Here is a 27053-nt window from a genome sequence, read left to right as displayed (position 1 = left end):
ATATAGACCCCAGCCGGATGATCCAGTCAAACACGTTCTCGGTGACAAAGAAAGGGCCCGGATCTATGACCGGATATCAACGTCCGGCTGCAAACTCTCGGGACTGGAACTGGACCTGGCACGTACTGCGTTCCTGACGATTGCGTTGCACCAGAGATCTCTATCGAGACGGGATGCATTCCTTCAAGAGAGCAGATCATGGGAGAGCCTTCGAATCGACATCTTCGAGCAGAAGCTACCGGACCAAACTTTGATATCAATGCTGCAGCCTGGTTGCGCTGTGCAAGCCCTGACCATCGTAGAAGATGGTCCATTTTTGTGTTCAAGGGATACGAGGCTCCCATAGCTCGGTCACCCACCAAAGTTCTCATGACAGCCATTTCATCTCCTGCAGTGCGAAAAGTTGACATAGGTTACATGACGATCGATCCGACATGCCTGTACCAAGCACTGCAGTCGTGGAGCAAAAGCCTTCGCAGCCTTGCTCTGAGGGACATCTATCTGCCGTCTCCTGGCCGTCACTGGTTGAAGATATTTGAGCTTCTTCATTCTTCGCTCTTGGACCTTGAAGAGCTGACGTTGACTGATCTTGCGGAGGAAAGCCGCACTAACATAGGCCCGGATGGATCGCTCATCAAAGGTTATGTAGAACTGCAGGAATTCGACGAAGAAGTTGAGAGAAGTCTTACGGGAAATTTTGAGCTGAAAGGTCGGGAACGAATTAGGGAGGCCCTCTGGCGGAGTGTTAAGAGCGGATTAGTCGATACATGGTGAAGCGAAGATCTGTGGGAGAGCTGAAGGGGGTGCAGCTCTCATGGTGTCTGTTCTTCATCATTGTCCTTCGTCTCCTTCAAGACTACCCTTAGTGTTCCGCCCAAAGTGGAATGTCTAACCCCATTACTCCTAAGCCGTCTAAGCAGCTTGGGGTGCAATTCGCAGCGCAGTCACTTGTGAAAGGTCGGAGAGATAGCAATTGCATATGTGTACCTTCCAGTTTGACCAGAACGAGGAGGGTGGGTAGAAGGAATTGAAGATGCAGCTAAGTTACCAGCACAAGGTCTTGACCGAACAACGTCGATATCAAACGCATGAACAAGTTATTTGGGAGAGATACCTTGAATGTGACCAGGCACATTCAGAGGGCACGTTCCCATTATCGCCCATAGCGAAGGCCGTTGCTAGCGCAAAGTCAAATTTCACGCGAAACATTCACCTCCTTCGCATCTTCTACCTTCCTCACCGCCACTACAACAGCTTTCACGCTTTTGAACGCTCCCTGGAACTTCAAACGTTCAAAGCTTCTGCCATTGATCAAAACCCAGAGATCACCATTCGTCAGCGCAAATCCGCCGCAATGTCGCACATACTGGATCTTCCGGTCGAAGTCCTCCAACTCGTGGCGAACCATAGCGTTGATCTCACGATCTTGCGGCTGGTTTGTAGGCATTTCAATGCCGCTTTCCTCGATGCCTTTGGCAAGAGATACCTCAGGAATCTACAATGCTTCGTTCTAGACGCTTGTCGCATCAAGAGACTCAAGTCTATTACGTCTCAACCGCATCTCGTGAGATACATCCAGGACGTCACCATTACATTCTCTGCACTTGAGGGGACGAGTCCTGTGCATATTCCTATGGCTTTCAAGAAGAACGATGACGTGACCAAATGGTACGCTCTTCATCTGGAATATCGGCAACGAGCGGCAAAGTCATTCAGCAATCGAGTCCCTGACCTCACCGCTTTCGTGTCAACCCTCAAGGACCTGCGAGCTGCTGGCCGGCCGCGTCTGCATCTCGACTTCACAGATTACACAACCACGAAGTCTCCGACAACGATCTGCCTGACACCAAACCATGTGGCTTCGATATTTGAGAAGATCATTGCTTCTGGTTGCACGATTTCAGTGCTTCGTGTAGGACAAACAGCATTCCTCGAATCTACACGGCAGCGCTCACGATTTGACCAATACATGCGAGTTGGCCAATCTCTCGACAACCTCGATATCGATCTTGCCGATGAGACACAGGACTTGGGGCTGGCGGCGATCATGAAAGCAACAACATGCTTACGGACTTTGCATCTTGCAGATTCACATGTCCAGGGATCATACGACGTTTTCGACAGCATGTCCTATCAGCCTCGTTTGGTTCGATTGAACACTCTTCTAACTGCCAGTCCCGTTACACTTCGCAAGGTGCAGTTATTCTCTGCCGCCTTCCACCCATCGGCATTGCTTGCCGCCCTGTGGTCATGGAGAACCACGTTGCAACATCTACGCCTGTATCTTGTTTACCTTACGTCACGCGAGAACGACTGGCTTCAGGTTTTCCAGTGTCTAGAATCTTCTATGGAGGTTCTTGAGCGTTTCGAAGTCCTTGGTCTTATGGAACAAAGCCGCGGTATCCGATTGATTGAGGAAGAGAGAGTGTCAGGCCGCTTGCACTTGATAGACCTTGATGGCCATCTGAGCAGCTGCATGATGTTGCGTGGCCGTGAAAACGTTCAGCGAGCGCTTCAACAGAATATTCACAGGGGCATGTGGGAGACTGTATGGGAATAAAGGGGCGCACGATTTGAGAGCCACAGCTCACAAAGCTATTCCATTTCTGTCACAGGCTTTTTCTCCCGAAAAAGTGTAGAAGACAGTGCAATGTCAGCACCGTTTGGCTACACAGTCTCCGGAGATGTGGCGGAGAACGTCTGGCTGATTTCTCTTCAGTTCTACTCAGCACCTTAAAACGGATATCATGGTACTGGTTTCAACCCTGGCATACTTCCTGACACTTTGCCCTCTATGCAACGTGCACACAGAGCTGGTCCCCAGGCATCAGTTTGTCACAGTTCAAGCCATCATTGACCTCCTTCAGCCCATCGACAGTCCAGCCCCGATCGTCTGCTATATTCCAGCAAGTATCGCCCTTCGCCACTACATAATTCTCCAAGCCCTCAGCACAGCTCAACGGCGCCGGTGTCGAAGTCACAAAGCGCCAGAGCACCAGCAGTACTACGACGACGAGGACAAACCACGGCGCAAGGTACCGCCAGTCATCGTAGCGCGCTTTTGGGGAAATTGGTGTCGACGGAGGAGGTCGCTGGCCTGCAGGATGAATGTTGCCGTAGCGGTTGCCTTCTTCGCCCTCCCAATAGTTGCCATCTCCGTCGCGATAGCTATAGGTCTGAGTGTCGGCGTCGTAGCCTACTCGCTCCAGGCCTGACGGCAGGCGCTCTGCATCCTGGACAATGGTCAGCAAAATCTCGCCTAAGCCGTCCAAGAGATCGACTTACCGAGTCCAAGGCTTCGTAACGTCCTCGCGACATTCTTCTGGTTTTGCAAGGAGTTTGTTTGACACTGAGCTGTTGACGCTGTGTAAGATGAAGTTCAAGAAAGAGGGAGGTGGGGAGAGAGAAGCCCGGCGCCTAGCACATGAAACAAGGCGGAGTTCGGGGTTGCAGATCAGTTCAAAGCCACCATCCTGCTTGCCTGCGCCACGTCACCTTTGTCCACCGGCGACAACGACAACCAATCGAGAGGGCGTGAAGATATATTTAACCTAAGGCCTCGCTTGTCAGCGCCTCGGTTCTGCAAGGCTTCGACGTGTAGTGAAATTGGCCTATGGGAAAGGTCGACCGCACGTTCGCAAACCAGTGACAACAGTGACAACAGTGCGGTCATACAATCAATCAAGAATACACGAATTGGAGCCGAAGATGTGATGTTTGGACCGGCGAGAGATCCATCTACTCATGGTGTGAAGGAAAATACTCTGCAATCGGAACGAATGTTGCCAACGAGCCGACGAGAAACTCTGGCAAGTTTCTGAACGTATAATCATTTTCGATGCTCATGAAATCTGGATCCCTTATATGCTATCACTTTGCCTCCTCATTAATCAAAGTAAGATCAGAGGAAAGGCCAGCAAGCCTACAGCCTTGTTCAGGCCAAAGGAACCGGTCGCTGCAGCGGCGTTAGAAGTGCTGGAACCTGTCGATGCTCCCGCAGCCGCGGTAGAGGCTGCGGGCATGGAGGAGTCTGTGGACGTCCCAGAGCCCGCTGACATGGTCACGCCTGAGCACTCGGTGATCTGGCCTGATGTCGCTGCCTCGTGGGTTAGATTTGATTACTGCTGGACTCACGAGGATGGATGCATACTTACAGCAGGCGGAAGCACCAGAACTAGTCGTAGCAGCACCAGCAGTGGTAGTGGCAGCACCGGTGGTAGTAGTAGCAGCGGGAGCAGCACCACCGGCGAGTAAATTAACGCCCGCTGTGACAGTGATGGCTGCATAGGTAACGTCGTCCGTGTGTACGGTCGTCGAAGAGCTGGGACCGTCTTGCACCTTGGTCCCTTCGGCTGATTCCTGACAGCTATAAGTCGAGAAAGGCGATGCACCGCTGGGGACGCAGGCTTGTGTGAAGGAGAGGACGGTAGGGTCGGTGAGGACGAGGCTGTATGTGCTAGGACCAGTGACAACGGTCTCAGTAGCATAGACACCGCAATTCGTGGAGCCAGAACCTGGGGGACAGTTCAAGGCGAGAGTCGTACGTCCGTCTTCGACCGTGACTACGGAGGCATCTACAGCATCGAAGTTGAACCCCATGAAAGGTATACTGAGGGTCGAAGTTTGGCCTGCTGCGCTCCCGAGGTATAGAACCATCATCGTGAGGAGTTGTCGGGCTCTCATGTTGTCGAAGTCTTGAGGGACAAATAAGTAACGATTGACGATGCTTAATTGAATGATATCAAAGATGTTATATTTCTTAGGGAGAAGTCGAGATCGAGGCGGAAGGACTTTACATAACATCTCGAAGGCACCATTCAGTATGAAATCCCACACCCAAATGGCAATGCTGTACATACAAGCTAACTTTTGGGATCCTAGCTCCATATCCACGCCCAGTTGACATGGCACGATGATCCTAAACCATTGAGACACATGGAAAACGCGGTCATGCCATGTCGAGAAGATCACAGCGCCTCCTTGGGCGGAAAAGTCGGCGCCCTATAGCTGCGGATTGGTCCGATAAGTTGGACGCGGCTGAAGACACGGCTGGAGACACCACCTGGCTGAAGAGACGGCACGGTCTGCGGAGCAGCCTGGCTGATCTACGATCTGGCACTAGCCATAGGCTGGATTGATACATCACATCATCGAACATTATGGTGATGTTCTCGCCGGGAAAGATCCTATGTACAATGCTGTGATGCTACAGAGGAAGAAGCTAAAATGACAGGCAGACATAGTTGTAAGGAGTCAAGCTGGACCAAGCCTCAAAAATTACGCAACGTTGCTGTCCTAGCCACCATCGACGACGACCATCATTCGACGGAGCGTGATAATCAATTCGTAGCAGTGAAGAATCATTGGCCGAGGCCTCGTGTGCTCGTGCATGATTCCATATCATGATGGCTGATGCCTGTCTACCCCTGAGACGTATCACACCTTCGACCCGTTTTCAACTCCAGCGTTTTTCGACTCGACCTGGGGCGCGCAGACAGATCTCGGAAGACTCTGCGTTGCGTTAACCTTGAAAGACCTGAAAGCAATACGACAGGGGGGTTTGTCCTTGCAAAGGCAGAAGGCAGTGGAGGGTCAAGATTGCATCTGCTGTTCAAAGATACATGCGAGGTCGCATAGCAAGTTATGTTCTCCAAGGACAAGTTATTTACAAGATTCTAACTTCCAGCGATCGCCTCTGCGGTCGTTCTCAGCTCCAGCAGCACTTCGACGACTGTTCACAGCCTAGACAAGAGTCATACAAGCGAAGCTGATCTTCGTCGTATCCGCAACGTTCAGGCTCAAAGCCGGTGCGTCCAGCCTCCACTCCATGTTCACATACGGCCAGCAGATGCTACCATCGTTCGTCGTCACCATATCGCCGGCAACGTACGTGTTGTTGCTCTTAAGCGGCTCGCCAATCTTCTGGCCAGAGGTGTTGACGAGCTGGAAGTACGAGCCAGTGAACGTGCCGCTGCAACCCATGGCGATGAAGTCGCAACTCGGCTCGGCAATTTCCTCCCAGGAGATCAGAGCGTACTGGTCGTCGAAGACGGCAACGTGGGCGTTGCTGCGGTCTGCGCCGATTTCTGTCGTGATCCAGTTGACCTGGTCGTCTCCGCTGGCTCCAACTTCCGAAGAGGCCTGGGCGGCAGCCTTGGTGGACTTGTCTGTGAACATGGCCATGGCGACACGTCGACCGTTGGTGCGGTTCTGAGCGGCGGTGTAGCCGTCGCCCATCCAGGCGTTTTCGGTCAGATCAGCAGCACCTCGAGATACCCAGGTGAAGATGTAAGAGGTTGAGTTGACAAAGCGAGCTAGGCCGGAGTATGAGCCTGACATACCGCCCAGGGCCTCGCCACCAGCTCCGTTTGTGGTATTTTCGTTCGAGACCTTCACTCCATTGTTCATCATACCCGTGGCACCCGTGTTCAGCCAGATGGCACCTTGGTCCTCCGCGCAGATACTGGCGAATGGAGCTTCGTCGGCGGCTTCGAATGCAATGCCAGTGTTGTGAGAGCAGCCCCAGGAGCTCGACGCACCATCGATAGTCTCAAGAGTACCGTTCGAGTTGACGTACTGGATGCTGTCACCAAAGTGGCCAGTAGCATCGCCGGAGTAGTCTGTGACGACGAAGTACGCGCCATACAGCTCGGATTCCTCAGACCAGACAAGATCGCCATTCATGTCCGGTGCCATCGAGAGACCATCCTCCTCGTGAACGCCAGGTCCAGCAACGAACGTTTTCCACTGCTGCTCGCCATTGCTGTACCGATAGATTGCTGGAACAGGAGTGCCGCTCGGGGGCGCATTGGCAACAGTAGTAGCAATCGGCTCGTTTCCAAGAAGTGCGAACCCATCGTTGTGGGCAACCAGGCCTCCCGCCTCCTTGACGTTCTCGATGGTCACAGGGGTACCCGTGGCCGCCATAGTCGAAGGATCAACTTGCTGGACATGCACTCCCGTTCCACTGCTATCCAAATACGCCAGATATCCAGTCTTGCCATCGGGCGAGACCGCAAAAGGCGTCCGACGATGATGCGGCAGGCCAGTCCAGTAAGCCTCCATGACCGGGTTGAAGCTGGAGCCCAGTTCCAGCGAGTCCACGAAAGTCTTGAGTTTGAGAGAAGGATCAACCGCGGCGACCAGCGCTGCCGTCGACATCATCAAAGACAGAGTCCTCGCTGCCATTTTGCTTGAAAGAATTGAACGAATGACTGGGGTAAGAGTAGAAAAGGAATGTAGGCGTTACCTTTCGTCGAATGCATCGTGGGCGGCATCTCTATTTCAACAGATGTTGCACTTCGTATAGGTTTGTCGACGCTCGCCTAGACAGCGTGAAGTTGATTGAGATATAGAGGCCAGATGGGCTTGGCAAACTTTTGAAACGCCCTATAGCGCAAATTTGCCGGGCCTGGACAGGGGTGCCAGACGACCACGGCGCCACGTGCGGAGAGTAGTACTGCGCTATGCGTGGGATAGATGACGGGAGTTCGGTTGCTTGGAGTTCTCTCGTGATGCTAATTTTGTGAAGAAGTAAACCTTTTCGGTTCGTCGGCAGGTTGATCAATGGTTTGGCCTCCGAGCATTCGATGAATTGGCGTGCGTTTCGTGGCAATGTTGAGATCCGTGAGCCATAGAAGCGATGGATCGCTCTCGAACATCAATGTTTCGATTTCGTAGCGCCGCTGTATGTACACTTTCCAAATGCTCTTCACCTACACATGCCGCAGCTGTCAAAAGCTCAAATCCCCAACTCCACGCTGATCCTTTGCAACAATGCTCTCAAAATCATGAACTGCCCCCGGTCTGTGTCGTGTAGCTCTGTGCGTCACCGTTTCGACTAACCGACGAGAAAAGAAGGTCGCCAGGCGTTGTGCTATTCTGGTTCATTACGACGGCTCCGTTTGCCCAAGTCGCTGCAAGGCTGTAGCCAAGCGGCGCGGCACTGATCGATTCGACGGTCGTCATCGGATCAGCGATGGCAGCTCCAGAGCCTGAGTATTCTGCCAGCGCGGTCTGCTTCGCGGTGTCCTGATAAAAGATGTAGTCGGTGTTCTGCCCATCGCTCGTCACTGCGATCGAGCCGCCCTCAGCCACGCCGTTGTCCGCTGATGAATTTGCCCCGATCATCCAGGTGCTCACGTTGATATAGTCCCATGTCCATTGCTGCAGGCGGCTTGTCGACGAGTTACGCAGGTACATGTGGTTATGGTTGTTGATGATAGCACAGCCGACTCCGGCACTGGCATCAGATCCCGGGAAATTTGCCCAGACGTGCCAGATGGGATCTCCAGACGACTCGGAAAAGTCCATTCCAATTTCTTGGATGAGGTTGTTGGATGAGCCGAAGTATACACGGATACCGTTTAGGGCGTTGCTGGTGGTGTCTGCGCAGGCTGCGAGGGACATTGTGCTTGGCAGTGATGACTGGTCGGTCACAGGTTGATAAGGAGTCGACCAGTTGCCGTTGCCAGTAGTGTTCGCTGTCGACACGACGCCATTGTTGTCAAAGTAGAAAATTTGGCGCTGCTATTCATCAGTTTCTATGTGCTTGACTCTCCTCACATATCACTCACGTAGTGTGTGTCTCCTTGTAGGGTGTACGCAATGGCGGCGATTGGGGTGTCCGATCCGCTTCCTATTGATGTGATGTTCGTGGTCTTAGGTGGTGCATCCTGATTCTGGTTCCAATTCCCATTAGGATACTCGACTTCGATGATTGCGCCCGAGTCGTCAACGTAGTATGCAAACTGAGAGGACTGCCCAGCAGGACTGAGCATCGCCATGCCAGTCTTGTCTTTCGCGAGGAAAGCTGAATTAGTTGCATTGCTGCTGCTGCTGTTGTTTGCACTGCCGCTTCCACTGTTCTGGGGATTATTCGATGATCTGAACGATCGGTCAGCTCATTTTCAAACTCCCTTCGACTGTGAGGACTTACTTGTCGTCGTCGGGCAAGACGGTTCCTAGCACAGCTCCAAGAACGACCGCAAGTACAACAATGATCGCTACGATAGCTGCGACCCAGATAAAAACCTTCTTCCTCATGCCCAATATTCTTCGCTCGGCAGGCTTCTCCTGTGACTCTAGCTGTTTCGAAGGGTAATCCTGACCGTATTGTGGTGGCGCCAGACTTTGATGGTCCGAATGGCCTTGTGATACCGCAGTGTATGATCCATATCCATCGTGTCCATAGCCGTTCGGTTTCTCATTGCCCTGAGGTTGCGGTGGAGAGTATGCCTCAGGTCGGCTGAGCGAGGACTGTCGTTCGAGCGGGTTTCGCAATTGTTGTTGGCCAGGGACAACCTCAGGGTAGTTGTTCTGCTCGACAGCCTGAAGGCCCTCAGCGTCGCGATTGACGTTCGATGCCATGGCGAAAGACCGCAACGGAGAGAGAAGGAGAGGAAAAAGAAGGACGAAGCTGAAAGACGAGCGTTTGCTCCGCCATGTGGACGATGAGCGAATGCCTAAATCGTCGTTGATCGGCTGTTGCAACAGCAAACGCTGCAGTAGAGCTGAACAGTAGCTTCACGCCAGACGCTTCTGGCGTGAGCATTTGTCTCTTGATTGGTCTGTCCAGGAAGGCTTCGCCCGTCGGCCCCAAGAATAGTTGCCGTAAATTAGACATCTGACCGTAGACCACTTAGAGATCTTCGAAGGAGACACCAGATGTAGGATACCGGCTGAAGGCCGCCTCGGTAGCCCTGCGTTGTACAGGATGCGATGCCACCGGAGTCTCGCCTATGCATTTATCAGCACATTGCTTTAGAAACAAAGCAAAGCACGGTTCTTCCTTTTGCGTCTTCACGATGTAGGGTGTTGGCAGTCTCCCTCAATGTGTCAGTTCTGAATGGAAGCAGCTGTTAAATCCCGACTCGTGTCCACAACTAAGCGAAGCAAAGAACAAAATCATTGGCGAGCTTTCAGGTGGTGCCCAGCTGTATGTTGAAGGATTGTGTCGATTGCATTGTCAGTGAGAGGATGGTTTCGCCATATTTGTCTCGTCCAGACCGGATTGCATTGCACACCCGACGTTGGTGACTCGATGTCCACATCGCCGTTCAGTCTTTCCGGCATCACTCTCTGATCTCTAACAGCAACCAAGGTCTCAATCGCGGCTTGAGTCGTACAGACAGCTGGTGAATTGCTAGGAAAAAGATTCCATTTTGAACCTAGGGTCGAAGTCGCAGCTTCCTGTATATTCGATATCGCAGCCCATCAAAGTGGAGACCTAGTCCGCTCGTGGCCTTCACATGCCTGGGAAATTCAACCTTTGGGACAAACGCTTTCGGTACCAAGCCCCAAGTTGCACTTTTGAAGTAGCCTCAAGCCTCCTTCACTCTTCGCCACGCATCCTAACGACCGCAACTGCCTTCATCGCTTCTGATTAGGCCCAGTCTCCGCTTGAGAGTCGAGATGAAGTCCGACTGCACCTTTAGTAGATCCGGACAGAGTCGCTGGTGGGTATCTTCCCCCAGCACAATGGCATCGCGCGCTATCCCGTATGACAGCACATATCGCTCCAATGCATCAATGGCCTCTTGATGCGCAGCAGTCTCGTTTGAAGCCATTTCCTGAAGCTGTATATGGAGGATGAAGCACTTTTGCTTGGATAGAGATGACACTCGGAAGCGGCGGGAAGACGAGTGGTGCCTGGTTAGAAAGGCTTGCAGACGTTCTTCAGCCACAACATCTCTTGCCTCCTCAATCGCGCGATCTGTAGTTGAGAAAGCGTCCAGTGACTGCTGAGTCGGCTCCCACGTGATCACGAGCTTTGGAATCAGCCGGGCCTGCTCTTTGCCAATTTCGTGGAGCCAATCAACGAGACCATTGTAGTTGTGTTTGTCGATGCGAAAGTGGATGGTGCTGTTTCGGTAGAATGTGGGCGTCGCCTCGTATCGGATGGCCTGGCAAACTTGAAGCAAGGCACTGCGTGTGCGCCAATTCGTACGGGTGACACAGGAGAACTTGGAACAGTCTCCAGTATGCTGCAGCTGGCCATCTTTGATCGGATCTTGAGTTGGGTCCAGTGCAAGAGCATATTCGTAGATGAGCTCGCGAATCTCAATAGGAGGCTTGAAGAAGAAGCAGCGCTGCTGCAGATCAATACCGTGGTCGTCCATGGCTGAATTGGGTGCGTCGAAAGCCGTGTGGGTTCGGCAAGCCTTTGGTGCCGCTTCGGTTGATTGTCGCGACATGGCGGCGTGTGTGGAGGAGAGGTGTTGTGGAAAGTGCAAAGCCGCAGTCTCAGAAGTCATCGCGACGCTCAAGTAAGCAGTCACATGCAAATAGACGCAACTCCTGCCCCGCACTTTTGCCGCACATCGTTTGGTCGCTAGGCCTCCTTCACGAGACATCCTGTTGACACTCAGTCACTGTCATGCAATATGCATGGCACAGGATACATGCTCGATATTCGATTCGAACTTGGACAGCAGTCCGTGAGAGCGAGGCTGAAGTTTCGGAAATTAACACATACCTGACCAGCTCTTCAAGTGGCCTGATTTATCGTGATGCTCCTTCTCCAGCGTCCAGCGAGACACCTACACTGGCTCCCGCACTGCTACTCGCCTCCCCCTCTTCCGTCTCGACCACATCCTCTTCAGTCGGCTGCTTCTCCACGCCACCATTTTCGACTTCTTTGCCTCCAGCCTCCAGCAGGTATTGCACCACCTCGCTCTTGTCTGCACGCTCTGCCTCGAACATCGCCAAATGTCCAGCAGCGTTCTTGGCCCACATATCCGCACCTGCCTCCCCCAACAGCTTCACAACAGCCAGGTGGCCATTGTATGCTGCCCAGTGCAGCGGGGTGTTGCCCTCCTTGTTCGCGTGATCGATAAGCGGCGAAGGTTTGGGTGTTCCGTTCGCTTTCGACGAGGTTTCAGTGTCGTTCAACTTCGCGAGTAATGCAGGTAATAGATCAGCAAAACCGTTTGCTGAGCAGAAGTGTAGCACGGTGTTTCCACTCTCTGGATCGACCGCAGCCTCGAGCACGGCTTTTGGAGAGCACTCATATTTTTGAGCCAGCTCGGTGATGGTCTGTTGAAGATCCTGCGTCTCGTTGGCTCGGGTGAAGTAGAGGAGGTCATCAATCTCGTCGAACGTAAGACTGGGCGGGGCTGTGGAATGCATGTTGCTATACACTCGCAATGTCAACGCTGGTGAGGAGAAGATTGGGTGCAGATTGTACTTTGCGGCGACTGAACAGACACGAAAAAAAGTGACGTCGGCAAGTCGGGAGTGGCAGATTTTTAGCGCAGAGTCTAAATGACCCCAGATCTTGTTCCTGCAGGACGGACCCCTTTGTGAAATGCGCCTTGTCTGGACATCGTACCACTCGCCCACGCGCCAACCACTCTCTTCCCTCTCATTAATAACCCATTGCCCGTGCTCGATGAATTGTAGATAGCGACTGTTTTTCTGACAGAACGCCTGCAACATGGCGGTTCGAAAACGGGAGCCAGATGCTCCCAACGGACACGCGAACGGACACGCGAACGGCCACGCCAATGGCCACATTACACAGCCAGCGACAGATATCACCAGATGGAGATTGAAGGACGATAGAGGACGACAGACGTGGCATTACTTGCAATCCGTTGAAGAAGTTAAACAATGGCCTTTGACGACCGCCGACAAGTACCATCTTGGCCTCGACACGGTAGGGATTTGTTGCGAGATTGACGCATACAAGGGGTTGACAGACTTTTCAGGAACTACCGGACCTATCGAAACCACAAACACCTCTCCAATCCGCCGACAATGGGCTTCAGTTCTTCTCACACCTACAATTGGAACCTGGCAACTGGGGTTGTGAATATGGCGGCCCAATGTTCCTACTTCCCGGACTTATCATTACGCGATACGTTATGGATATGCCCATGTCTCAGCCAGAGCAAACGGAAATCGTTCGGTACTTGTTCAACATGCAGAATGTAGGCAGCAAGAACGGTGGCGATGGTGGTTGGGGTCTGCATATCGAAGGCGATTCTTCCGTTTTTGGCACTGCGATGAATTATACGACACTCCGACTCCTTGGTGTACCTGCGGATCATCCTCGAATGCGACAAGCCCGGCAATGTCTTTCAGAATTGGGGAGCGCGTTAAACGGACCGCATTGGGCCAAGTTCTGGTTGTCGGTACTCGGGGTGACTAAATGGGATATCGTCAATCCTGTGCCTCCTGAGCTCTGGCTTCTACCCGACTGGACTCCAATCTCTCCCTGGAGATGGTGGATTCACATGCGCATGGTATTTCTGCCAATGAGCTTTGTCTGGTCGAGGCAATGGTCTTACCCTCGAGCAGAGTCCGATCCTTTGATTCGAGAACTGCGTCAGGAACTGTTTCCCAAGCCGTATGATGAGATCCGATTCTCCAGCTATCGCAACGCCATCAGTCCAGCAGACAACTATCATCCCAAATCATGGATTCTGAACTTGATCAATTGGCTACTTGTATTCGTCTGGATCCCTTTCTTGCGGTACGATGCCCTCATCAAGAAGGCCGAAGACTGGGTATGGCAATTGGTACAGATCGAAGATGCGAACACTGATCATGCCTGCCTTGCTCCTGTCAATGCACCCATGAACACGCTTGTTTGTTTCATACAACAGGGTCCTGATTCGAAGGCTGTCCGTAAACACCTGGACCGGTTAGCAGACTACTTCTGGGTTTCAAAAGACGGCATGATGGCCAACGGTACAAATGGCGTCCAGAATTGGGATACTGCCTTTGCGATTCAAGCCGCTGTCTCTGCTGGAATAGCTGCGAAACCTGAGCATCGCAAGACACTCGTCAGAGCCTTGGAGTTTCTGGAAGACCAACAGATCCTGGATCATCCAGCCGGCTACGAGAACTCGTCAATCTATTCGGATCCACCCACCCAGAAGACATCCCCTGAGATGGGCTATCGTCACGCTCGACGAGGAGCATGGGGTTTCAGCAATCGCACTCAAGGATATACTGTGTCCGACTGCACTGCTGAGGCTTTGAAGTCGATCTTGCAGCTTCAAACCATGCCCGACCCCAAGAATCCACAGAAGGCATTATTCCCCAGGCTCTTGGACGACCAGAGGCTGAAATGGGCTGTGGACATTCTCCTGACCATGCAGAACTCTGACGGAGCATGCAGCTCGTACGAGCCTACTAGAGGTAGCGAGAAGCTCGAACTGTTGAACGCCGCGGAGGTCTTTGGCCGGATCATGATCGAATACGATTACCCAGAATGCACGACCGCATGCGTTACGACGCTCCATCTCTTCAACCAGCACTACCCAGATTATCGTGCCGACGAAATCCGAAGATTCATTACTCGAGCGGTGCAATGGATTCGGACGAATCAACGAGCGGATGGGTCGTGGTATGGCAGCTGGGGTATATGCTTCACATACGCGGGCATGTTCGCGTTGGAGAGTCTTGCTACCCAAGGTGAGACACACGAAAATAGCGAGAGAGTCAGGAGAGCGTGTCGTTTCTTCCTGGACCGACAGAATGAAGACGGCGGCTGGGGCGAATCGTACAAGAGCTGCGAGACGAGCGTCTGGTGTCCGCATCCGGATGGCTCGCAAGTTGTACAAACGGCCTGGGTGAGTGCTGCTGTGTGTGCGTGGTCGATGGCGGTGGCGTGTTGTGGCTGATCTTTGACAGGTTATCATCGCGTTGCTCGAGGCGCAGTATCCCGAGAAAGAGCCTATCGAACGCGCAATCCGTCTGTTGATGCACAGGCAGCAGCCAAACGGTGAATGGCTTCAGGAGGGGATCGAAGGCGTGTTCAACAAGAGTTGGTGAGACTGCCCCGAACAGACACCTGCCTTTTGTGAAGTTGCCATGCTGACACGCACACAGCATGATCTCATATCCCAACTACAAGTTCATCTTCCCGATCAAGGCGTTGGGCATGTATGGAAGGCGATTCGGCGATGCGCAGGCCAACGGCACCAGGTGAACCATGGGAATGGGTCGGCGCCTGTAATGGACAGAAGAGAATTGTCATTGTTCATGGGCTGCGGTGCGCCAATAGAGTGCAGGCGGTGATAGAGCCGGTGGCGTCTTCTGCGCAGGTACTGTACATACACTGGCTTTTGTGCTCGTGGTAACCAGAGGTTCAGCTTGCATGGACATGCAGCGCACCAGGCTATTGATTGATGAGATGTTCACAAAGCACGCCGATTAATCACGAAGAGCACTCGATACGGGATGTAACGTATAGTCAGGATAACGCTGCTCACATGAATACGGTAGTGTGTGAAGGGTTGACGTGATAGTCGAGATGGTTGGCCTTGCAGCCGCGTCAGTTGACCTCCTGCAGAGTGCTTGCGTATGCCGGCCGCTGGACGCCGGCCACGCCCTTCATGTGTCTCCCTTGTGACGAGCGGCAATTGTCTGGTTCGGTCGGCGTGCAGGAAGGGTGGTGTAACACTCGGCTAGGACACGTGCTACCGGGCGTCGAGAAACCGGCTTCCACGAGCAGCCCCGGGTGGTGGCGTTCGCATGGGACGCTCATGGCCGTGTCACCGGGCGACATCACTCGTTGGCGAAGAGGGGAAATCGTCCCGACGGGTTCGCACAGCAGTGTTCATCTTGCTCCTCGGACGTGGTTGTGATGATGCTGGGGGTGGGGTGTTCGTTTGGCGAGATGGCATGATGGCCTGCCGGGAGTGTAGTCATGGTTGAAATGAAGTCACAGACTGAGCGCCCAGCTGAGGCGGGCCAACCGTGCCGAAACGGCTCAATCATATTTCTGAGTCCCACATATAATATGGATGTTTCAGGCATGGTCGGCGGGTGGATATGGCCAGGGCTTGTAGATGATGGTGGAGGGGGCTGTTGGTAGGGTTTCTGCGCTGGACTTGGAGGGAGAAGAGGGCGGTTCTTCACCGTGATGGAGGGATTGATCGTGTATAACTTCTGTACACGCGACCTCAACACTGTAGTTTGGTGGTCGAGCGGATAGAGTCTTCGCAGACAGATGTGACAGACAGCTAACCAGGGCCATCTCCTTGGTTTAGCCCTGTTTGGGTCTAGGGAGGCGCCGGGGTGACGATGGTCCTAACATGAAACGGCTCCTCGAGAGAAATTGAGCCAGTGTTCCACGTCTCCGTCCATCACCTCCTCCGCCGCGACATCACAGGAGAGACTGTGATAATCGACCGTCGGGCATATCGGTGCTGGTTGTTGTCGTCGTCGTTGTTGGTGTTTGCATTGCATTACTGCGGTGCAGCTACAGCCCGCGTGCAGCTTTGTCGAATCCCCAATCAAATCCCCTCCGCCGAGTCAAGGCCGTGCTTGCCTGCCAGCTGACCTACTGCTACCTTACCTACCTGGAGCTTCACCACCTCTGCCACGAGCTCCTGTCCACGATCCACCCACGCTCCCTTCTCCCCCATCTCAGCATCTCTGCGCAGCACGGCGTTTGGCGTTCCGGGACGGTTATTGGGAGCTCCAGCGCGATTGGGAGCAGCAAGAGACATGGCCACACCCACCCAACCGCAGCCGTACGGCAGCGGCAGCTATCCTACACCCGCATCGCAGAGCGGAGGCCCGCCGTCTGCCCAGCAACAGCAGCAGCAGCAACAGGCCGCCTACACCACCTCTGAGCGCCCGCCCACCGCGGCCCAAGCCCAGTTCCAGCAGCAGCAGCAACAGCAGCAGGCCGCGTCCAACCCGCCCTTCGAAAAGTACTGCATCATCCATATCGCTACCACCTGTGACGAGCACGGGGTCTATGTGACCAAGGACAGCGCCGAGGTCATTGAGATTGGCTGGGTCGTGGTCGACGCCCAGAATCCCGAACGAGAGGTACGTCGTGTGCGCGGCTGCGTTGGGGACAATCGCAGCAGCAGTGTCTAGCTTGTGAAACGAGACACGGCAAGAATAGACCCGCTTGGGCCCGTATGCTAATAAAACCGACATTGCAGTTGCACCGCCAGTCCGTGCTCGTCCGTCCTGTCAACACTCCCATCACGCCGCTGTGTACCTCCCTCACCACCCTGACCTGGGAGCATGTTAAGAACGCTGGCTCCTTCCGTGACGCCATCTCCACCTTCGACGCCTACGCCAACGATCACCTCGTCCCCAAGGACGCCGGCCCCGGGGCAGCACCAACCTTTGCCTTTGTGACCCTCACTCCATGGGACCTGCGTGTGCAGCTGCCACGTGAAGCCCGCGACAAGAACGTCGTCCTGCCGCCTTATCTCCAACACCCCGTCTTGTTCGGCCTCCGCGGCGAGTATCAGACCTTTCAATCCCACCACCCAGAAACGCTGGCCTTCAGCTCATCAAGCCTCTCGTCAATCTGTGCTGGCCTCGAAGTCGAAGAAGTTCGCTCATCAGGAAAAGTTACAGGTGGCTTACCTTTCCACCTCCAGGCCCTTGCACCCTCGTCACCCCGCCGCGCGCTAGAGGAAGCGTTGACGTTAACGCGCTGCCTCAACTCGCTCATCAAAAAATCTCGTCCATCGCAAGCCAACCCACAAGGCACGCCAGACGTTCTCACTCGACCCCTCGACGCACGAAGTGACGTTCGCGCCTTCCTCGGTGAACGCAGCAAGGTGCTGCACCTCAGCGGCCTACCCCACGACACCACCCAAAGTGAGCTCGAAAGCTGGTTTACGCAATACGGTGGACGGCCGATCGCCTTTTGGACTCTTCGCACTCCTGAGGGTGGAAAACCGAGTGGAAGTGGATTTGTTGTGTTTGGGAGTCACGAAGAGGTGAGTTCCTGCTTTTTCCTTGTCAAGCGACGAACGACGACAGCCACGTGTTGGTGGTCCGATCTCATCGCACGACACGTGTGAACGTTTCGATCGCAGATATTATCTGGTTTCAGCTTGACCGTTAACGTCAAGCTGGCTATGATTTTTTGATCACGACGAGCCGCACTCGGTCGGGTAACAACTTCAACGCATCGCAGGTTCTAGCCAACCGCCCGTCGTATCGCCGCCGCCAGCCTGCCTGCCGTCTGCCCATTAGAACGTGAACGCTAACTCGAATACAGGCCGCAGAATCTCTCAGCATGAACGGACGCGCCCTCAACGACAGGGCCATCGAGGTCGCACCTTCCTCTAGCAGGGTTCTCGACCGCGCTGCGCACTCGCAACCACCGGGCGGCCCACCACTTCTTACCCCATTCCCGCCATCAAAGAACCGCCCGCGCCCTGGAGACTGGACCTGCCCAAGCTGCGGGTTCTCCAACTTCCAGCGTCGTACAGCATGCTTCCGCTGCTCGTTCCCAGCAATGGGTGCATCCGCCCCTGACCCGTACAATCAGCCATACGGTATGCAACCTCCTTACGGCGGCGCAGGCTACGGTCATCCAGGCATGATGGGAGGCCACATGCACCAGGGTGGCTACGGTGGTATGGGCGGCGGCCCAATGGGCGGTGGCTCAAGCGGCCGTGGCGGTATCGTGCCATTCCGTGCTGGTGACTGGAAGTGTGGAAACGAGGGCTGCGGATACCACAACTTCGCGAAGAACGTTTCTTGCTTGCGATGCGGTGCTTCTCGCAACAATGCAGCAGTCGTCGCCGAGAGTGGCATGACCAGCTTCCCAGGCTCATCGTATGGAGGACCACCAAACATGCCCATGCAGTCAATGGGATCCAGCTCATACGGCGGTATGCAGCAGCCAGGTGCCGGATACGATGCTAGCAACATGGGCGGCCCACCAGGTGGATTTGGCGGCCAGTCCTTTGGACCACCATCGACTTACGCTCTGCCATCGGGCATCGCGGCACCAAGCCCATACATGGCGGGCGGATACTCACAGATGGCCAGCAACGGCGGAATGCAGTCCCAGGGAGGCGGCTTCGACAGCCGTGCTGAGCAAGCATTCAACCAGGGCAACCAGGCTGGTGCAGGCGCATACTCCAACGGCACGTACGGACCACCAGGTGCATACGGTGCCAACGATGGCTCGGCCGACCCATTCTCGTTCCTCTCCACCGGTATGGGACAGCTCGGCATCAATGACGGCGACAACCGCCGCAACGGTCAGACTGGCGCCAAGTCGCCACAGTAAACACATTACAGGGGACGCAAAGGAAAAAGGATTGTTCAGGAGGTTGAGTGCTTGTTTTTGGAGGTTTGGGGAGGGGGTGGGCAAAGATTGTGATTGTAAGAAACGACAACATATGGGTATCTGGCTGCGAAAGGGGCTCGTTAGCGTCGGCGCTGGGGCAAAGAAGGATGATGGTGTATTAGCGACGGCGTCGGTCGGTCTGAGAGATGTCTGACGGGCAACATCGGTCAATGGATCATCAGCAAAGCATGGGGAAGCATTACGGTTCTGGCAAATGGGGGAGTTGTTCTTCTTCTTCTCGCTGTTAAGATTTTTTTCTCCTCTACAATTCTTCTTCTTCCTCTGCTGGTCAGATTGTGGTCGATCGAGCTTTTTGTTGTTGTATTTCTGTGGATGATGATGGTGGGATTTGAGAGGATGGGAGAAGGGGATTGCTGGCTGGCTGCTACAGCGTCGGGGCATGAGAGCGAGAAAGGGGTGTTGTGCGGCTGGGGTTTGGCTCTTGCATGGAGGGAGAGGGGAGGTTTTCCAGAGTAGAGGAGCTTCGGCCTTGGGCAGCACAGTTATTGATGTTTCTCGTCGTTCGATGTTGTCATTAAGAATGGAATAGAATTTGCATTCTCCGCTTTCAATTTTGGGGTTTGCTCACTTCTCCTTCTTGAATTAAGTTCGTTCTTTCCTCCGTAGGCCCAGTCCAGATTGTACCGATCGAAGAGTCGAGTCGTTGGTTGTGGAGATGATCGGACTTGTGAGTGAGGGAAATGGGAGATGGGGTGGCTGGCCCGGTCTGTTGAGTAGTGACGGGGATATTAGGAGGTACTTTTGAAGATGAGTGTGATGTGGTTACTTTCTTTTGTCATTTTGAGTTCAAGTTCAAGTTCATTCGGGTCCTTCCCGTCGAAGCCGAGTTGTGGGTGAATGCTCGTGTTTCTTTGACCATCACTTTTGTGGACACTATCCCTAGCAAAATCTGGGGATCTAAGCTTCTGATGTTGTGTTTGATGGTCCTGTTGCGATGGATTTTATGAGGATGGCGAGGATTCACTGCGCAGGTGGGGACTTTATGGGATTTGTGTGAGGATGCTTACGGATCAATGGTGAGTCTGAAAGGGAAGAGGGCGGGAGCAATTTTGAATAAGAGGTCGCGCATCCCCGTCGCTTTCTCGATGGCTATGCTCTTGATGCGATGTTTGGGGGATTTGATGCTCTATGCGTGATGGAGAGAATGAGGAAGGTCGAGTGAGATGATGGAATGTCTCGTGCGATAGAAGTATGACGAGGTCCTTCGTAGGATCTGAAGGTCGAGAGTGATATCCCCGTTGCTTCCGCGATGGCCATGCCCCTGATGCGATGTTAGGGGGATTGATGCTTTGTGCATCCCGGAGTCAAAGTGACAATCGTGCGATATAGAAAGGTTGCCTCCACGTGAAAATAATTGGAACGATGATCCACAGGCCACGAACAGTGTGGTATCCCCAACGTTTTGTTCAAGGCTAGGCTCCTGATGTGGTGTACGAGAAATTTGATGTTCGAGTGATGGTCGAGAAGGAGTAACCTGGAATAGTCGGGAAGAAATGATGGGGTGGGTCGATTCATCATATGATATTCTGAGAGATCTCAGTGGACTGATAAGTGAGCTTGAGATAACACGTTCCCGAAATTCTGTCAACGTACACGCCGCCGATGCGATGCTCGAGAGAAGTGATGCGCTGCGAGCGATGGAGATGGGGGGAGCCGGTGAACGTCGGCAATTCCCCGAGCCTGCCGAAAGCCAAATTGGAAAGCATGTGACCGCGCGAGTCAAAGAACACGCTAAAAATCGCCCCGCGTCTCTCTCTCTTTGACCACCGACCTTCCGTCAATGCGACACATCATCTCCGACACATCGCAACATGGCGTCGCACGACCCCGACAGCGTCGCCACGGTCCCCTCTCAGGTCTTGGGGCTGCTGCAAGATTTCATGCAGACGGTAAGTGCTGATCGCATTCGGTCTGTGCGCCAACTGACGCCATCATCGTAGCATTGGGAGCAACCTAATCGCGTCGCAAACGCGCAACACAGCGATGAGCAGCCCGCCTCGAACAACGAGAAATCCGCGACAGTGCCTGAGTCCGCCGAGCGATCGTGTCCGTCCCCGCCGACAGCTACGACCAAGCCGCCTAGTCTTCGGACTTCAAAGTCGGCACCTGATATGGAGATCTCCCCAGAAAACGATATGACCAAGGCGCCCATGATGCTTAACAGGGCGCAGTCTTACCAATTCGGTGGAGATTTTGGCGGGGATACACAGGAATTGACTTCGCAAGAGCTGCGAGAGTCGATATCGATATCGATGAGTAGGCCCATTGAGACGCCTGGGACGGCCCAGAGGACCCAGAAAGAGGGCGACAATGGCTATATCAATCTAGAGTCAGAGTGGGACATACAGGGATTTGAGGAGGACTTTCTCCGTGACGAGACGCAGACAGAGAGGCCAGCACCTACCACACCGGCATGGTCGAAGGATAGGGATGCGGAGATGCCGACGACAACAAAGAAGACTCCCCACTATTCCCAATTCTTTGGGGCGGCCAATCCTGTCATGACTGCCTCCCAGCTCATAGATCAGACTCAGCAGGCATCGTCCCCACCGGTCGATCGCACATATTCGGACCCGATAGACCATCGTCCCTCTCCTGGCGAGCGTTCTTCGCCATCCATGGTATGGTTTTCGAACTCCTCGCCCGACCTGGGGAGAACTATTCGGCCGTCCACTGCACCGGGCGAACCTCGAGCTTTCTACAGAAGTATGCAAGAATCCCAGGCGTTACGAACATCTCGAGCAGCTTTCCAGTCCCCTGGTCGGCCTGAGAGTGTTGGGGATGACGACGAGATTGAAGAGGAGCCTTTCAACACGAAGCGCAGGAAGATACGGCGAGCGCTGAGTGACAATGCCTTGCGCGTTACGGCGCCTGCGAGGCCAGGCTCACGGCGCTCTTGGAAGAAAGGGAGCCGTCAATCCATGATAGACCTGACCACTCCAGCGCCAGCGAAGCGCCAGCGCGTGAAGTTCGAGGACTTAAAAGAGCAAGATGAAAACACCGAGCATTTCGAGAGCCTGGAAGAGGAAGCCGAAGAGCCGCTGCACGACGAGGAATACGTCGCGACTCCTCTTGGGAGTGTACAAGATGACGAATATGACGAATTCAGCCAGAACATTGTCAGCCAGGCAAATGAGCCGCAGGACGATGCTTCAACAGTTGCAAGCCTTGATCCAATTGATCAAGAAATGGACGAGCAGCCACCTGAGGAAGTTGAGGAAGAGGGGACAAGGCTCCAAGAACGAAGTACACAAAGATCGACCATTGCAGACTCGCAGCAGGACTTAGCTCCTCCAGCCATTATTCGACACGTTCAACATTCATCAACCACTTCGTTTGTTCCCGGGTCACAACATGCTGGTAAGACAAGCGAAGATCAAGCCCTCCTTGCATTGTCTCAGCGTCGAAATCGAGTCGCCGCGTCTCAGGTGGACCGCGAGGACTCGAATGGTGCCGAGAAGTTACCAAGCTCCCCACCACTGCTCCGAGTTAGCAGCACGCTTCCTGAAGACTCTGTCGAGGCTTCTCTGGCTCGTCAGGATATGCTTGAGAAGTTCAAGTCCTCTACTGTACCGGGCGAGATTCCTGAGAGCGATTTGGCCGAGAATGAGGCCTCGAGACTCGAGGTTGCTGTTGTCGAGAATGGGAACGAGGATACTCAGGACACAGCGCGAGACGGTGCTCCCTTTTCGACCGCTAGAACACATGTCTCTGGATCTGTAGAGTCGCCGGCACGTAGATCTGTCGTGCCGTCCCCTCGCAAGCCGTCTCAAAGCCAGCGAAGCCATTTGACCGATCCTTCGCCTCGAAAGCTTGCAGGTGTACGTCGATTCGCTGACTTTGCCACCAATGGGACGTCAACGAACGGCAGTTTCGATATCGAGGCCGATGTCGACGATGTTATGCTGGGTGTCATCACGGAAGAAGATCAGCAAGTCTGGGATAGAACGTCAGGTCTGTCTGATCTCCCAAGAATGAACAAGCGACGGAAACTCGATAAAAGCGGCTCTTCAAGGACTACTTCAACCAATTCAAACGTCGCGCAGGACAATCATTCTGTTCTGGTGGAGGAGAGCGTGGATGAGCAGGCGAATGGTGTCATTGCTGAATCCGAGCCTGACATCCCACGGCCAGAGTCACCGCCTGTGGCATTGAGAGACAGCCCTAACAAGGCCAACGAAATGCTGCCGCCGGAGAACAAAGGCAAATTGAAGGCTGCTCCAGATGATGTTGTTTCCGAGAGCGTCATGCTGCGCGAGAAGGCCGGCTCAGACGCTGTGTCTCAGCTTGTGCGTGCAAGAGGCACTGCTGCCGCCAAGAAAGCCAAACAAGTCACATATGGTCGTTCATCGAGACGGAAGTCAAGCCGTGCGAAGAGTATCACTGCGGATGAAGATGTCATTGAAGAAGACCAAACCTCAACGAAAGCAACATCTGCAATGGACCACGGTATGGACCAGTCTCTTGACGCCGGTGTGGAAGAGCCACATGCTGCCGTCGAGCAGTCAATTTTGTCCATGGACGTTGGTGCTCCCCACGACTTAGCAGTCAACCGGGGCCAGCAGCCTTCAAACAATCTTTCGAGGGACGACATGACTGCTCTCAATCTCAATCCGAAGCGGGTATTTGCGCTCTTCAAGGGTGCACCATTGGCTTTCTATCCTGCTACGTGGATGGGATCATCGCCTGATAGTGCCACTTTCAAGATTCGCTTTGACGATGGTGCTGAGACGAACATTGAGACCCAACACGTGAAGACACTCGACCTTCGAATTGATGACAGCATCAAAGTCAATGTTCCTGGCCTGCGAAACAAAACTTGGCGAATCGCCGGTTTTGGCGGCCCAGCCCAGACTCGTGAGGAGCGCGGGTTTGCCACGGATGCGAATGGGCATATTCGAGTCAAGATTCAAGCCAAGAGTAGCCGAAATAGCCTTTCAAATGATGCCTCATCTGAAGCTGCTGGGGATGCGGACGACGTCCGAGAAGTTCTCGTTGAACACATCTACCTCACGAACACGATGTGGCCATCATTCGCTGATCGTCAGTTCACCCCACCAGCGAAGATTAGAGCAGATCGTGCGCAGACACCATTAGCACATGAGGGCACGCCAGAAAGCGAGCCTCCTCCATCACGATCTCGTCGTGCCATTGTTCCTACGGCCAAGGCCAAAGGATCTGGTCTGAGGCTTTCACATCTCCGGGACACCTCTACCTCATCTTCACGGAGTGCCAACAGCACAGGCATCTTCAGCGGCATGGCCTTCGCAGTCACGTACGTCTCAAACGATGCACAGAAAGCCGACGTCACTCGCCTCATTGGTCGCCACGGTGGCATGATACTCGATGGCGGGTTCGAAGAGCTCTTTGAGCTTCCAAACATTGGTGAAGCTTCGACGGAGCCTTCAAAAGAGGCCCCTCAGAAAAAGGCTGATGAGCCAGAGACAGGTCTGCGTCTGAAGCCTGAATACAAGGACCTTGGCTTCGTTGCACTCATCGCCGACAAGCACAGCCGTCGTGCCAAGTATATGCAAGCTCTTGCTCTCGGACTGCCGACTCTCTCTGGTCGCTGGATCATCGACTCGCTGGACCCCTCGAAGAACAAATCGACAGGCACAGTCGACCCCCTTCCTTGGGAGAGGTTCCTACTCGCAGCAGGTGAGAGCGCTTACCTCGGGGGCGCTGTGCGGTCGCGCACGCTCCAGCCTTACGAAATCGCCTCCGCTGAGCTGAGCGCTACGATTTCCACTCGCGCGCTCCTCCTGGACGGTGAGAACGTCCTCATCGTAGCGCCAAAGAAGGACAAAGCGGGCTGGGAGAAGCGCCGAACGTACGCGTTCCTCACCCTTGCGCTGGGTGCAGGTGAAGTGAAGCGCGTGTACGATCTGGGTGAGGCAAAGGCGCTAATCGAGGAGGATCCTACCTCACCCAAGTGGCTCTACGTGGAGGGTTCTGTAGCGAAGGCGAAGGATGCGCTACTTCACACGGCTGGGAAGAAGAGGAAGCGCTCGGAAGCGCTGGACAAGGGAAATGTGAGGATCGTGGATGATGAGTTCGTCGTGCAGAGTCTTATCTTAGGAGCGCTGCATGAGTAGGGCGCGTTCACCTGGAAATGTGATGATAGTTCAATGACTGCGATATCCAGCGCTTTATTGGGCGCCATGACCTCACATCAAAGTGAACCTTCTCTCTATCCCCGGTGTTCTGCTATGGACTCTCCTACTCGAGCCTGCATCGTCCCCTTGGTCAGCCTCATAGAGTTGGGGAGAAACGATGAGTTTTGTAATGTACATGTAACTTCAATCCCTATCATTGGTCTCCCTATATCTACGTTGGGGCGCTGGGGACAGTCTACGCAAAGAGGACCGTCCATCCTTCCCCGTTCTTCTACTGCGGACACTTCGGCTCGAGCTACATTCAATACCGTGGTCAGCCTCATAGAGTTGGGGAGAAAACGACCCGTTTCTCATGTACCCGTAACGACTATCCCTATCGATTCATCCCCATCGTTTTGCTATGTACTCTCCTACTTGAACTGCAATCGCCGCCTTGGTCTATCGCAGGATTTTGGGGAGAGGACGGTCAGTTCTGTCATGCACTTCCCATCCCCATCGTCCTAACGCAGACCTTGAGATTCGAGCTATGATCGCCATCGTGGTTAATTCAAGAGTGTTGGAGAGAATGGCGGCTTTGTTATACATGATGTACATCCATTCCTGTCCATATTACAACTGCATGGGACTCTGTATCTCGAGGCATCATCGATACCTGGGTCCACGCTAGGGAGTTGGAGAGAACGATTATTCCTTAATGGTAGTTGAATCTCCCTCTCCATCTGTATGCCATGAACTCTCTCGTTCGAGCTAGAACCGTGGCCTTGGTCCATTTCAGAGTTCTGGAGATAATGAACATTTTGCTGTACACTTCCACTTCTGACCCTGAGAGCGACAAGGGTATCTATCGCTTCCCTCATCTATCTCAGCCCCAACGGCTGCAAAACCCTCTCCCTCGCCACTCTCGCCGCCACCTCCCCACCCTTCTGCATCGCCACGGCCCCAACAATACTGTAAATCGTATGCGCCAACACCGTGTTCACGCCACTCCCCTCCAGATTATCGCTCTTCTTGGGTTTCCACCGCACCACCCCGTCTAACCCGTACATCCCCGCGAGTTTCGCCATGCGCACTTTGTCCAGCACTTGCACTTTGTTCTGTACGGAGATGTTCTCGAGGCCTTCGAGGGAGGGGTGTGAGTAGACGTGGTTGGGGTCAAAGGCTGAGGTTAGGGGGGAGGAGGGCGAGGATAGTAGGGCGAGGGAGGTCTGCAGGTCGACGATACGTTTTCCGAGGTAGGCGAGGCGGTCGTTGAAGCCGAGGCGGCCGTGGGAATGGGATTTGTGGGTTATTGCTAGCCACTGGAACAAATTAACATGAGCCTCATGGACTTTATGAGGTGTATTGTTGCCATACCTTCGTCTCCTCGTCCAAGAGATCCCTTCCTCGAGTTCTCCCGCTAATACCGCCGAGGAACTTATCATATGCGTCGTTGAGTTTCTCTTCATCGGTGTTTACACGCCATGTGGGTTGTTTGGGCACTGGACGCAAGCGAATGGGCATTTTCATGGCGGGAGGTGGTTGTTTCCATCGCGGGAGGTCCTCTTCTTGATTCGCATTGTATGTGGTTGTGCTGGTGAATTGTCGAACCGTTTGAGGTTTCGCTGTAGATTTGAGCGTCCGCAAGCAACTGGCGCATATGAAGGAGGGGCGTTGGGTAGCCATTTCGAGGTTTGTGATGGGTTGTTGGCGTGATGTGAAGTTCGTGGTGATGCATTGGAGTTCGTCTTGACTTTGCCCAGGTTGATGGAGACTTTCGGGCCGTGCCGCGCCGTAGCGCGAAGCTTCGCATCCCTGACTTCGCGTTCGATTCGCGCGTCGCGGTAGACTTCACTTCGTTCAAA

The 27053-nt window shown here is 53.9% G+C and overlaps 10 protein-coding genes across 10 annotated transcripts; 3 read left to right on the top strand and 7 right to left on the bottom strand.

The window, feature by feature from the left end:
• Window positions 1–1354: 1354 nt before the first annotated feature.
• On the top strand, window positions 1355–2560 carry M409DRAFT_19114 (uncharacterized protein; the record flags this gene model as incomplete). Its single annotated transcript, XM_033804792.1, has 1 exon — window positions 1355–2560. One exon carries the CDS (start codon window positions 1355–1357, stop codon window positions 2558–2560), a length of 1206 nt encoding a protein of 401 aa, XP_033672032.1.
• A 232-nt stretch (window positions 2561–2792) lies between these two features.
• Window positions 2793–3318, bottom strand: M409DRAFT_19113 (carbohydrate-binding module family 50 protein; the record flags this gene model as incomplete). The annotated part of the gene is made up of 2 exons (XM_033804791.1): window positions 2793–3233; window positions 3286–3318. The coding sequence occupies 2 exons, from the start codon at window positions 3316–3318 to the stop codon at window positions 2793–2795; spliced, it is 474 nt and encodes a 157-aa protein (XP_033672031.1).
• A 572-nt stretch (window positions 3319–3890) lies between these two features.
• Window positions 3891–4683, bottom strand: M409DRAFT_19112 (uncharacterized protein; the record flags this gene model as incomplete). The annotated part of the gene is made up of 2 exons (XM_033804790.1): window positions 3891–4096; window positions 4155–4683. 2 exons carry the CDS (start codon window positions 4681–4683, stop codon window positions 3891–3893), a joined length of 735 nt encoding a protein of 244 aa, XP_033672030.1.
• Window positions 4684–5742: 1059 nt separating this feature from the next.
• Window positions 5743–7161, bottom strand: M409DRAFT_64082 (uncharacterized protein; the record flags this gene model as incomplete). Its single annotated transcript, XM_033815910.1, has 1 exon — window positions 5743–7161. The coding sequence occupies one exon, from the start codon at window positions 7159–7161 to the stop codon at window positions 5743–5745; it is 1419 nt and encodes a 472-aa protein (XP_033672029.1).
• Window positions 7162–7788: 627 nt separating this feature from the next.
• M409DRAFT_51352 (uncharacterized protein) lies at window positions 7789–9369 on the bottom strand (the record flags this gene model as incomplete). Its single annotated transcript, XM_033811779.1, has 3 exons — window positions 7789–8526; window positions 8577–8886; window positions 8939–9369. The coding sequence occupies 3 exons, from the start codon at window positions 9367–9369 to the stop codon at window positions 7789–7791; spliced, it is 1479 nt and encodes a 492-aa protein (XP_033672028.1).
• Window positions 9370–10352: 983 nt separating this feature from the next.
• Window positions 10353–11195, bottom strand: M409DRAFT_19109 (uncharacterized protein; the record flags this gene model as incomplete). Its single annotated transcript, XM_033804789.1, has 1 exon — window positions 10353–11195. One exon carries the CDS (start codon window positions 11193–11195, stop codon window positions 10353–10355), a length of 843 nt encoding a protein of 280 aa, XP_033672027.1.
• A 307-nt stretch (window positions 11196–11502) lies between these two features.
• M409DRAFT_19108 (uncharacterized protein) lies at window positions 11503–12129 on the bottom strand (the record flags this gene model as incomplete). The annotated part of the gene is made up of 1 exon (XM_033804788.1): window positions 11503–12129. One exon carries the CDS (start codon window positions 12127–12129, stop codon window positions 11503–11505), a length of 627 nt encoding a protein of 208 aa, XP_033672026.1.
• Window positions 12130–12436: 307 nt separating this feature from the next.
• Window positions 12437–14941, top strand: M409DRAFT_64081 (uncharacterized protein; the record flags this gene model as incomplete). Its single annotated transcript, XM_033815909.1, has 4 exons — window positions 12437–12658; window positions 12711–14582; window positions 14644–14780; window positions 14842–14941. 4 exons carry the CDS (start codon window positions 12437–12439, stop codon window positions 14939–14941), a joined length of 2331 nt encoding a protein of 776 aa, XP_033672025.1.
• A 5966-nt stretch (window positions 14942–20907) lies between these two features.
• M409DRAFT_19105 (uncharacterized protein) lies at window positions 20908–25191 on the top strand (the record flags this gene model as incomplete). Its single annotated transcript, XM_033804787.1, has 2 exons — window positions 20908–20985; window positions 21037–25191. The coding sequence occupies 2 exons, from the start codon at window positions 20908–20910 to the stop codon at window positions 25189–25191; spliced, it is 4233 nt and encodes a 1410-aa protein (XP_033672024.1).
• Window positions 25192–26069: 878 nt separating this feature from the next.
• On the bottom strand, window positions 26070–26874 carry M409DRAFT_64079 (uncharacterized protein; the record flags this gene model as incomplete). The annotated part of the gene is made up of 2 exons (XM_033815908.1): window positions 26070–26510; window positions 26566–26874. 2 exons carry the CDS (start codon window positions 26872–26874, stop codon window positions 26070–26072), a joined length of 750 nt encoding a protein of 249 aa, XP_033672023.1.
• Window positions 26875–27053: the final 179 nt, after the last annotated feature.

This window comes from Zasmidium cellare (genome assembly GCF_010093935.1).
Source record: "Zasmidium cellare ATCC 36951 unplaced genomic scaffold M409scaffold_6, whole genome shotgun sequence".
NCBI classification, from domain to species: Eukaryota; Fungi; Ascomycota; class Dothideomycetes; order Mycosphaerellales; family Mycosphaerellaceae; genus Zasmidium; species Zasmidium cellare.
Note: the sequence above shows the minus strand (reverse complement) of the source record. Positions and strands in the feature narration are given on the sequence as shown.